The sequence below is a fragment of the Paroedura picta genome, chromosome 5 (assembly GCF_049243985.1).
Source record: "Paroedura picta isolate Pp20150507F chromosome 5, Ppicta_v3.0, whole genome shotgun sequence".
NCBI classification, from domain to species: Eukaryota; Metazoa; Chordata; class Lepidosauria; order Squamata; family Gekkonidae; genus Paroedura; species Paroedura picta.
The window spans coordinates 10,330,908-10,341,662 of record NC_135373.1 but is presented as its reverse complement, the minus strand read 5'-3'; the positions used below and the strand labels follow the sequence as shown (position 1 = coordinate 10,341,662).

The window sequence follows — 10,755 nt, the reverse complement described above, 5'->3', positions numbered from 1 at the left end:
ATCTGCAGGACCACAGGTTGACTACCCCTGAGTTAACTAACTTCTCTAATCTGTTCACAGTTTAAGACTATGGTTGCAGACGAGCCTGAAAGAAAGAAAGAAAGAAAGAAAGAAAGAAAGAAAGAAAGAAAGAACAAATGAACAAATGAACAAATGAACAATCTGAATGTGTGGAAATGGACCACAGATGCTTTTCACAGCTGGAAATAAAGGACACCCCTTTTAAGGCAGGGGTAGTCAAACTGCGGTAGTCAAACTGCGAATGCTGGCAGGGGCTCCTGGGAATTGTAGTCCATGGACATCTGGAGGGCCGCAGTTTGACAACCCCTGTTTTAAGGCTTGCTTAAAGAGACAGAAAAATGTCCCTCCTGGTCAGCTGACAATTCTACCCACCACAAAAGATAAGAAAAGTCACACTGGTCTGGCAACTTCTGCAAAAGTGCGTCAAGACAGGAGGTTTCAAAATACAGGATCATCTTTCTTCTGTATAAAAGGGCTGAGGGGCTGAAGAAGAAAGCCCATTCCCATAGATCCAACCAAACAGCCTTGATCTCCGAATACCATCTTGGCAGTACTCAGCAGAAAATTCGTGGTAAGTCAATGGCCATCTATTGAAACATGGAAAGCCTTCTGAAATTCTCTAGTTTCTCCCTGGCATTTGGAGTCCCAAACGACCTGTCTTTCTGAAATGGGGCTCTGCTATTAGGGAGTCTCCACAATGTGTGTCCAACTCTGTATCCAATTTTTGTGAAGCATGCTGTGTATGTATGGTCTGACACCCCTTTCAGTTCCTTTGTGGGTGTTTTCCCATATGCTTAGGTCTACTGACGTGCTGCCTAAAAGAAATCTATTTGGCCATACACCTGCCTGCATTGACATTCTTTTGATGTGGTGATTCACCAATGCGCTTGTTTGCGCACTGATAAATCCCCGCATCCCCCCAAAAACTTTTTGAGGTGTTCATGAGTATGTTCAAAACAAAGTTTTGAGAATACCTTAAAGGTAAAGGTAAAGGTATCCCCTGTGCAAGCACCAGGTCATATCTGACCCTTTTGCCCCCAAGTGCCAGGATTACAGAGCATCACTGCCGCAGACTTTACATGCTTGCTTAGAAGTACGTTCCACTGAACTCTGTGGTTAGTATTCGGTGGAACACCAAGAAGGAGAAGAAGAAGAAGAGTTGGTTCTTATATGGTGCTTTTCTCTAGTCTTTAAGCAGCTTTCAATTGCCTTGCCTTTCCTCTCCCCACAACAGACACCCTGTGAGGGAGGTGAGGCTGACAGAGCCCTGATATTACTGAAGAAGAAGAGTTGGTTCTTATATGCTGCTTTTCTCTACCCAAGGGAGACTCAAAGCGGCTTACATTTGCCTTCCTTTTCCTCTCCCCACAACAGACACCCTGTGGGGTGGGTGAGGTTGAGAGAGCCCTGATATTACTGCTCGGTCAGAACAGTTTTATCAGTGCTGTGGCGAGCCCAAGGTCACCCAGCTGGCTGCATGTGGGGGAGCAGGGAATCAAATCAAATTGCCAGATTAGAAATCCACAGTCCTAACCACTACACCAAGCAGCTGTGATAAAGCACTCACGCAATGCTGCTTAGTACTGAATCAGACCATCGGCCCATTAAGATTAGCATTGCCTAGTCTGACAGGCAGTGGGTCTCCAGGGTTTCCGGTAGAGGTCTTTCCCATCACCTACTTCTTGATCCTTTTTATTTATTTTTCTGTTTATATCCTGCCCCTCCCAACAATGTCAAAAAGAATCTGTCCAATGGCTTAATCAACGTTTAAGCGTCTCTGTTATCTCTTTATTTCCACCTGGACTCTACCAAAACCGTCTCTAGATTATTCTCTGTTTTCAGTGCTTTCATTAGTGGCCAAATGAGTCCTAAATCACAAAATATCCTTATTAGTATAACATAATATATAACAAATAATAATTGGAAATGTACAAAAATATCCACACCTCCATAAAGTTGTTAATAATTTCAATATATTCACTGAAATTGCTGTCTCTAACATAAAAGTAACTGTTAGAACAAATGTTGAACTGTAACATATTAAGCCTATAAATTCATATCTTACCATGGCAGGTAACAATAATCAGCCCAACATTAAAATCCCCCATTAAAATCCCTATAAAACCCACCCGCCTTGGCAGTGAAAATTCCCACCTCCCCCCAGTGGAACAGACCCTATAATAAAACTGGAAATGGCCTTCGATTCAACTTCACCTCGATATTATCACAAATGGAGTTACCTGTATCTTTTCATGTGTCATGTATACTCCTTTGAGCCTTCGGGGAGGGCAGTATATAAAATAAACAAACAAACATATAAATAATTTTAAAGTATTAGTTGAAGACCCACTTTTACAACCAACAAAACAGCTGATTAATTAAACCCTAGGGAGATCATTATTTACCCAACTGGTTTAATAAAGCTATTTACAAACATTGGTCTGGATCTTCCATCACTGATTGTCCAAGAGAAATTGGTAATTGTAAAACTAATAATGCAAAGACTGGAAGACATCAATATCCAATTATTGGGATCTCTTCCTAACAGTATATGCTCACCTTGATTCCGAGATATCTTCATATCATATAAAACCATCCCAGTATACCTCCAAACTTTGGACGGATGCACTTTAAGAAGAGCAGATCTGATAACACATTTAAACATCTTCCCCTCATATGTCATTTTGGAAAGATTTCTCCAAATTCTTGCTTCTAAGAGACTCTGTATGGCTGCAATATTCCGGACTCACTTTTTCATACACTTATTGAATGTTATAGGTTTGTTCAACTGTGTCGTCCTTTAACGGGACACTTGAAGAAAATGAAATTGTTCTGTGTGGATGAGAAACATTTAATCAACAAGCAACAAAGACCTTACATTTATTGTGATGCTATCCAAGATATTGTTGGCTATTCTAAATCATACTAATGATTCCGTGCATTCGGTAACTACTTAAATGTCAGTTCCCCCCCTCACACACCCACACCCCACACCCATACACACTGTTGTTTATATATGCCAATAAAGGTACTCTTATTCGGGGGAGGAGGAAAGAGGACTGTCTCTTTAAAATTGGGAGGTGTATGAATTTTTTCGCTGCTTACTTGTCGACTTATTTTGAGTGCACATTGGAGTGATATCATTATCAATTTAACATGATGTCAGTTTAACACATGAGAGCTGATTTACTAGGACAAGTTTTAAAGCATTATTACTGCTCTTATAAGCAGTAAAGTCCTTAGATTATTGTTGTTTTAATTTAATTTGAAAAGCCACAGGCGTGATGTATGTTCTTTTTGCGCAGTGGGTTCTTTGGTGCATGAGATTTAAGACACAATGTTCCCTTCAATATTGACACAAGGGTGGGACAGTCTTTTTTTTTCCTGGGAGGAGCCTAAACTAGCTGGTTTAGCTGGTCTGACTCAAGAAAATGGCATAAGGGCCAGTTAAATTCTTTTCCTCCAAATCTATTTGACTTATGTCTGATGCTTGGTAAGGGTGTTTTTGAATTTCTCACTCCAGCCTTACCCCCTTCCCAAATTTTCATTTTGGTTTTGCCTTCCCATTGTTTAAAGCAGAGGTAGTCAAACTGCGGCCCTCCAGATGTCCATGGACTACAATTCCCAGGAGCCCCTGCCAGCTTTCGCTGGCAGGGGCTCCTGGGAATTGTAGTCCATGGACATCTGGAGGGCCGCAGTTTGACTACCCCTGGTTTAAAGGAACCATGCTCTCTTTTGCCCTGCTGAGACCTCTTCCCAACATTGACATTAACCATATCTGTTCCACATAATATATTTAAGGAAAGGCCTTGGAGGAGGAGCGTGTCGCATGGTTTAAGTGCCACTCAGCGCTTAACTCTGTCCTGCCCCTGAGTGCCTCCTCCTCCAACCGGCTTGTCTGTCTGCCCAGCAGCCAGCCAATTGCCTTTTGTCCCCCACCCCTGACCACCCTCCTCCTTCCACTTCCCTCTGAAGCTTGGAGGCTGCAGATCCCTGCTGCGTGAGAGCAGCCCCTGCCGGTGAGTTCCCTGACCATGGGCTTGGGCCTGCAGCCTTTCCAGGTCCTGGGAGGAGGGTTCTTCTGCCCCCCACCCCCCAATCTAATGCCAATTGTATTGCTGAATGCAACGGGCTTGGCCCCTAGTTAAACAAAATAAAAATTTTATGTAACAAATTAGCAGCATTAAGCAATAGCAGCCCTCAGATAGAAGTCACTGCCCATAAATCTCAAGGCTAGTTGTTACTCAGTGAGGGTGGGCCACAGATGTTATTAAGTCATTGACCCAAACATAAGCTTGGTGGAATTACTCCGCCTTATAGGCCCTGCAGAACTGTGCCAGCTCTGACAGGACCTGGATCTCCTCCAGGATCTCATTCCACCAAGTGGGCGAGGACTGACAATGTTCTGACCATGGTTGAGGCCAAACACAATTCCTAGGGGCCAGGGACCACCAACTGGTTAGAATGTGCAGAATGCAGCACTCTTTGGAAGACATAGGCAGAGAGTTACATTGGGCCCAGATCTTTTTTTATTTTTTAAGTTTCACATTTGTGTGCCTGGAAATTTGGCCTTTCTCCATTCTCTCCGTTCACCTATTATTATCTCCCATTTCAGGTCCTGTTTACTCTCAACCCCATCTCACTGTTGATCACCATGAGGACTCTCCTGGGACTCTTCCTTTACTTTGGCCTTGCCACGATAGGTAAGGAAGGGCTGCCAATGTCCACGTTGACGCAAGCAACTCTGGACTTCCTTGCTGGTCTGCTCTCCAAGTACTAAGCAGGGCTGTGCCAGCTTAGCTTCCAAGGCTTGGGTAGCCTGGCTTTTCAACAACACGGCCCTTAAGCAAAGAGGCCTTGTTTCCAGAACAAAAGTTGCAACTTGTTTCTTCTCCCATTCCCCAGGTTCTTCTTTGGAGTGTGAAGTCTGCTCTGAATTCAGCACCAGCTGTACTGGTAGCATCATGCCTTGTGAAGCTGGCAAAGATACCTGCATCATCACAATGACACATCACTCCCTAGGTAGGGAAGAGTAATCAGCCATAGGTCTGAGCAAGTGCTTATAACCAACCAATGGGGATCCCATCTTAGTTACCTGTCTCACGGTGAAGGTGCATTCAATGGCAACAAATCCCCATTTTAGTGTTTAATACTGGTAGCCAGGATCTGAATTTTCGGGGCATCGCAATGACTTGAAGCATGTTGGGCAAATAGGTTGGGTAAATTCAGTCCTGAGAAGGGTAGCTAACCTAAGTTAATGGCACTTCAACGCTGTGGAGCCCAAGCCAAGCTCCCCCCCCCCTTTGCAATCACTGCACAAGATATAGATTATGGACTTGACCCCTACCCCTAGCCTGCCACACTGCCTAACCAAGTTTATTTATTTAAATTATTAAAATATTTATAACCCAACTTTTATAAGAACTTCTCCTTCTCCTTCTCCTTCTCCTTCTCCTTCTCCTTCTCCTTCTCCTTCTCCTTCTCCTCCTCCTCCTCCTCCTCCTCCTCCTCCTCCTCCTCCTCCTCCTCCTTCTCCTTCTCCTTCTCCTTCTTGATGGGGGAACTGGACATGATCCTCATGACTACTTCCATGTCACAACGATCGGCTCTTACTTATTTAAAGATCCGAGCTATTCTCATCTTTCCCAATATCCCAGTGTCTATGTCCATGTGGAAACCTGGAAGTTGGGAGATCTCACCCACTCCATCTTAACATGTCCACTATATGATGATCCGAGGAAGAAGTTTAGGGGCAGGGAATAATGTTGAAGCTGCTATGATTATGACTGAAATGCTGCTGTATACTTATGCTTTTACTGTGTTTTAGAATCATAGAATGACAGAGTTGGAAGGGACCTCCTAGGTCCTCTGAGTCACAGTTTTAGACTGTGAATGTTATTATTGATTTTAATGTAATGTTAATTTTAGCTGCACGTAAACCACCTTTGAGCCATATGGGAGGGTGATGTAGAAATTTTAATAATAATCATAATAAAGTTTGTTTTAAGGTTAATGCAGGATTCACCCACAATGTCTAAACAAGATACATATTTTCATTGTCTGATACTGATCCTTATATTTCCAACAGATTAGCTTTTGATACTCTTGCAGCCAGGAAAATTAGAGCCACAATAAACCATGGGAAAAGAGCATCTTAAGACTTTTAAACTACAAATATTGTACCTAAATTTCTAACCAAATTTTATCTGCTATTGTACTTTTTGCTGAAGTGTATGTGTATGTGTGTAATCTCATTGAGAAGGCTTTTGGCCAATACAATAAAATCTACTACTTTATTCTTTTCCTCTTTAGTTGGAATCCCTATGCAGATGATCAGCAAGAGCTGCGGCTCCTTAGATACTTGCAGATATGGGCTCAAGTACATGAATTTGGGAGACGGGAAAACCGTCCGATCAAACGCCACATGTTGTGTGGGGGAGGCCTGCCAAACAAGAACCATTCCAGGTATGTTTCCTCTCTGACCGTTTATGCACTGCAGGTTTCATGCCTGGCTGCAGGCTGGAGTTTTAGTCATGGCAGGTTGTTCCACCTCTTCTTGCACCCACAAGGGGGAGCATTTGGCCTGGTGCACCTCATCTGCCCCCAATTTGTGCTCCTGCACGGGAGCTGGGGGAGCGAAGTTCCCAGTGCATAAACGGTCTCTGTGGCCCCGCTCATCTCCTTCATCCGTTCCACCTTTCATCTCAAAATTTTCCTCGTCACATTTTCAGTGACGTTTCTGGACTCAAATCCCTGCTGTGTCTTCTGCCCTATCTTTATTTGAAGAAGTGTATGAAGAAGTGAGCGGCAACTCATGAAAGCTCATCCCCCGACACAAATTTGGTTAGTCTTCAAGGTCCAGCTGGCTTCTTGCTTTTTTCTGCTGCTATAGACAGGCTGGCACAATAACCCATCCTTCAATTTTTCTCAATGTGTTTTAAACTTAAGTAGCAGTTTTTGCTTTACAAAAATGGAGAAGTTAGTAAACATAATATGTTTCAGTCTTCCCGACTCACTCGTTCAAAATGTTTTTGAACATTTTGTATTTTTCATTGTGCTTGGTCTTCATATATTATTGCTGTGAGTACTTCCCCCCCCCCTCAGTTTGCCCATTTTATTATCCCAAGTTATTTGCTTCTGCCGTGGACAAACATGCACCCACAGACACAAGATGTCCAAAATGGCACACATTTTATTGAGAAATTCAGCATCAAGAGATATAAAATAGTGCATCAGTAATAATTTAGCATTCTGTTTATAAATAAAATTGGGGAGGGGGGTTCAAGTTGAAACAACAGAGATGAGGAATTTGAAATAATCTCAAGGGGTTGTTGAAATTTCTTGGGCCAATCTCCAGTAAACTGCAGTCTTAAAATCACATCTGGGTGTTGTCCAATATGTGCAAATGGCTAAAGAGCATGAAAACAAGACCTTTCATTTTTTCTTCCTTGAGTTGCTGGACTCAAGAGGGAACATGCACGTGAGGTTCTCTCGATTACTCCCAATAAGCAAACTTCATTGAAGGAAAATATCTATTGAAAAAATAGAGATTCTTCTTCCTTCTTCGGAAGTTTTTAAGCAGAGGCTAGATAGTCATCTGACAGAAATGCTGATTTTATGAATTTAGGCAGATTGGGAGTGGGTAGGTAGGAAGTGATGTGCCAGTGTTTGTCTCTTGTGGCCCTTCCTTGCATTCCCAGGGAATGGCTGATTGCTACTGTGGGATGATCGGTGAATTTCCTCCAGGCCAAGCTGGATTCTGAAGATTTTGGGTAGGGGAGGGATAATTTGGGCATGAAATTGGGGGCCACTTTGGGTAGTTGTGAGTTCCCGCATTGTGCAGGGGGTTGGACTAGATGACCCTGGAGGTGCCTTCCAGCTCTATGATTCTATAAATAGCAAACTGTTCATCACAAGGGTCTTGCTAAGACTAAAGGTTCAACCTTGCCAGCCCCTTTATTTACCCTCCACCCAACAGTTTTGGCACGAAGGCATTGTCCTGACCAAATTGCCAGGACAGATGCCAGGACTTTGCTGGCAAAGTCCCTAAGAAGGTGGGAAACATAGTCATTCCCACAGCTTCAAACATGGGACCCCTCCATAAAACCCTGGGTGGTTTCATGCCTATGCTAATCAATCAGCAATGGACCAAATGCTCATACAGAATCAAAGACCATAATGACATGCAGATAGGACAGGAAATGACCAGCAGCGAGGCAGGTCAAGCGATACAAGCAATACAAGGTAAAAGTATAAAATATGTTTATGACATCAAAACAGTCCATGGTCAGGAAAGTGAAGCAGTACAGGCAATACATAGCAAGAGCATAACATATGGTTTTGAATGCACATCAAGCAATGCAGGCAACACATGGCAAAAGCATATGGTCTTGGCAATGCATGCTGGGAAGCTGAAATGTGGTGTGCCCATTGTCAAAATGGCCACGATACATTCAAAAGAATAAAACAAGACATTCCCCTGCTTTTGACTAAAAATTAGGAATTCCCACCTTGTAATATCAGCCAACACAAGCCATGCATGCAGCACAACAGAAAGATCAATGGGTCTCCCCTCCATGCACTTCTGCTAGCCTTAGATCAGGGGTAGTCCAGATGTCCATGGACTACAATTCCCAGGAGCCCCTGCCAGCATTCGCTGGCAGGGGCTCCTGGGAATTGTAGTCCATGGACATCTGGAAGGCTGCAGTTTGACTACCCTTAGATGAAGGGTGGTGTTTATGTTCTTTAGCTTCTGCGCTGGATTCTTCCTTTGACTCTAATTGAATGGCTGTTCCCATTTTGGTTCCAGTGCCTCCAGCCATCACTGAGCTCAATGGGAAGCAGTGCCCAGCCTGTTATACATCAAATACCATTTGTCCTGATGAGACTGTGGACTGTCGTGGACCTGAGGACTATTGCATTGATATGACAGTGAAAATCACCTATGGTAATTCTGAACTCATGGCAGATGTCCTTTATTTGTTTTATTTTCTACGATTTTTATACCGCCCTCCCATAGGAGGTTGACTACCCCACCTTCCATGTGGGTTGGGGAGAGGGGAAGGAGGATTAGTGTCATGTATTCTCTAAAAAAGGGGTAGTCAACCTGTGGTCCTCCAGATGTTCATGGACTACAATTCCCATGAGCCCCCTGCCAGCGTCCCCTTCTACTGTCCCCTCCCACCGAATTTTCCTGCCAGGGTGCTAGTTAGACCTAGCAAACCCAGTGAATAGCTATGCTGAAAATGGTTGCTCAGTGACAGCAGGATGAGCGATGTTCTGGATGCCAACCAAGACTCGGATGGAGAGTTGTTATTGCTGGAAGACATGACCCTGCTAAGCACCCGCCTTGTCTTCCTTACCCAGGAAACGTTGTGGTAAACACAGTCCAGAAGGGCTGTGCCAGCAAGTCTGTTTGTGACGATTTGAGAAAAGAAGAAACCAACTTTTCCATGGGCTCTGCTGAGGTCCAAACGGCTGAATGCCGACCTGCTGTCAAGGCCTGAATGGGGGCTTCACCTGCAATCTCCTGAACCTCGCTGTGCTTCTATTGGTGTCAATGAGGGATCCGTTATTATGTCCTCTTTGGGTTCGGTGTCTTTTTGAGTGTTGCCATGACACGTCCTTGCATCCTTTTGCTGCAGGCATTTCTCTGCGTTGGTCTCTTTTTACACCATTCAAATTATACTGCATGCGAAACCAACCAACCAACCAACCAATCAATCAACTGTAAACATGGCCTAAAACTTAAATGGGTGGGTGGAGCCATGAGGAAATGGAGATTAAATGGAAATAGGTATGGAGATGAAGATGCATGGGTTCAAATCCCAGAGGGGAGAAGCAAGGTGGCTTTCAAGTTAAAATGGAGGGGTTGCAAAAGGGAGGGGGCTCAGCATCCATGCCACGATGGTCCCGATCCATGTTTGTAAACCTGTCAAAGCTGGGAATAAAATGCCGTCTGCGTTGCTTATTGCTTACCAACCCTCTACTTCAAAGCAGATTCTGTTTCAGAGCAGACCTCTGCTTTCTTTGAGCAAAACCAAACCAAAGGTAAATAAAGTGAAAGCAAATAAGACTGTTCTTTTGTTCTATTTGAATCGTTTTAATAGGAGAAACTGAGCATTCTGATTTCACCAGGAATGGTGTGGCGTTTCGGCGGACTGCTTTTCAGCAAGAAAACGCCACTCAAGAAAAAAGTTTCATTACTGCAAAACCAATGATGCAGCCAACACTACAACAATTGCTAAGACTGTCATAAAAGGGCTTCTGCTCCACTTTAACCTCCAGCCCCCCAGGTTCCCGCTGCCAAACTTGTTGGATACAAAAAGTTCCAGGTGGTTTGGTTCTGTAACATTTCAACAGTGAGGAGCCTAGAGGTCATGTTGGCACGGTGAGCTGGCAGAGCAGAGACCTTCCACTATAATCCACACTCTTCTAAAACACTTCATGCCTAACCTCTAGCCTAGGCTATAATACTGGCAGAAAGCAGAACAGCCAAACAGCAAAATGACAAAACAGATAGGGTTTTGACAATCAGCCCTAATGGAAACCTGCTTGTGACCGATTGGTACAGAATGCAGCTGCCTGAGTCCTCACAAAGACCCCAGGAACAGCCCACATATGAACTGATTCTCACGTGTGGCCCTGGCCCCAGCGTAGTAGAATTAGCTGCCAATGGAGATCTGGGCCTTTAAGGAGCTGCCAAAGTTCTGAAGGGCTTACAGCAGGGGTAGT

General features: G+C 43.9%; 1 protein-coding gene across 1 annotated transcript; it reads left to right on the top strand.

Moving 5' to 3' along the window:
* The first annotated feature begins 285 nt into the window (after positions 1–285).
* LOC143837045 (phospholipase A2 inhibitor gamma subunit B-like) lies at positions 286–10,064 on the top strand. The gene is made up of 6 exons (XM_077336466.1): positions 286–592; positions 4,637–4,724; positions 4,927–5,043; positions 6,334–6,486; positions 8,831–8,968; positions 9,388–10,064. Exons 2-6 carry the CDS (start codon positions 4,676–4,678, stop codon positions 9,525–9,527), a joined length of 597 nt encoding a protein of 198 aa, XP_077192581.1. The 5' UTR covers positions 286–592; positions 4,637–4,675; the 3' UTR covers positions 9,528–10,064.
* The last annotated feature ends 691 nt before the right edge of the window (positions 10,065–10,755 follow it).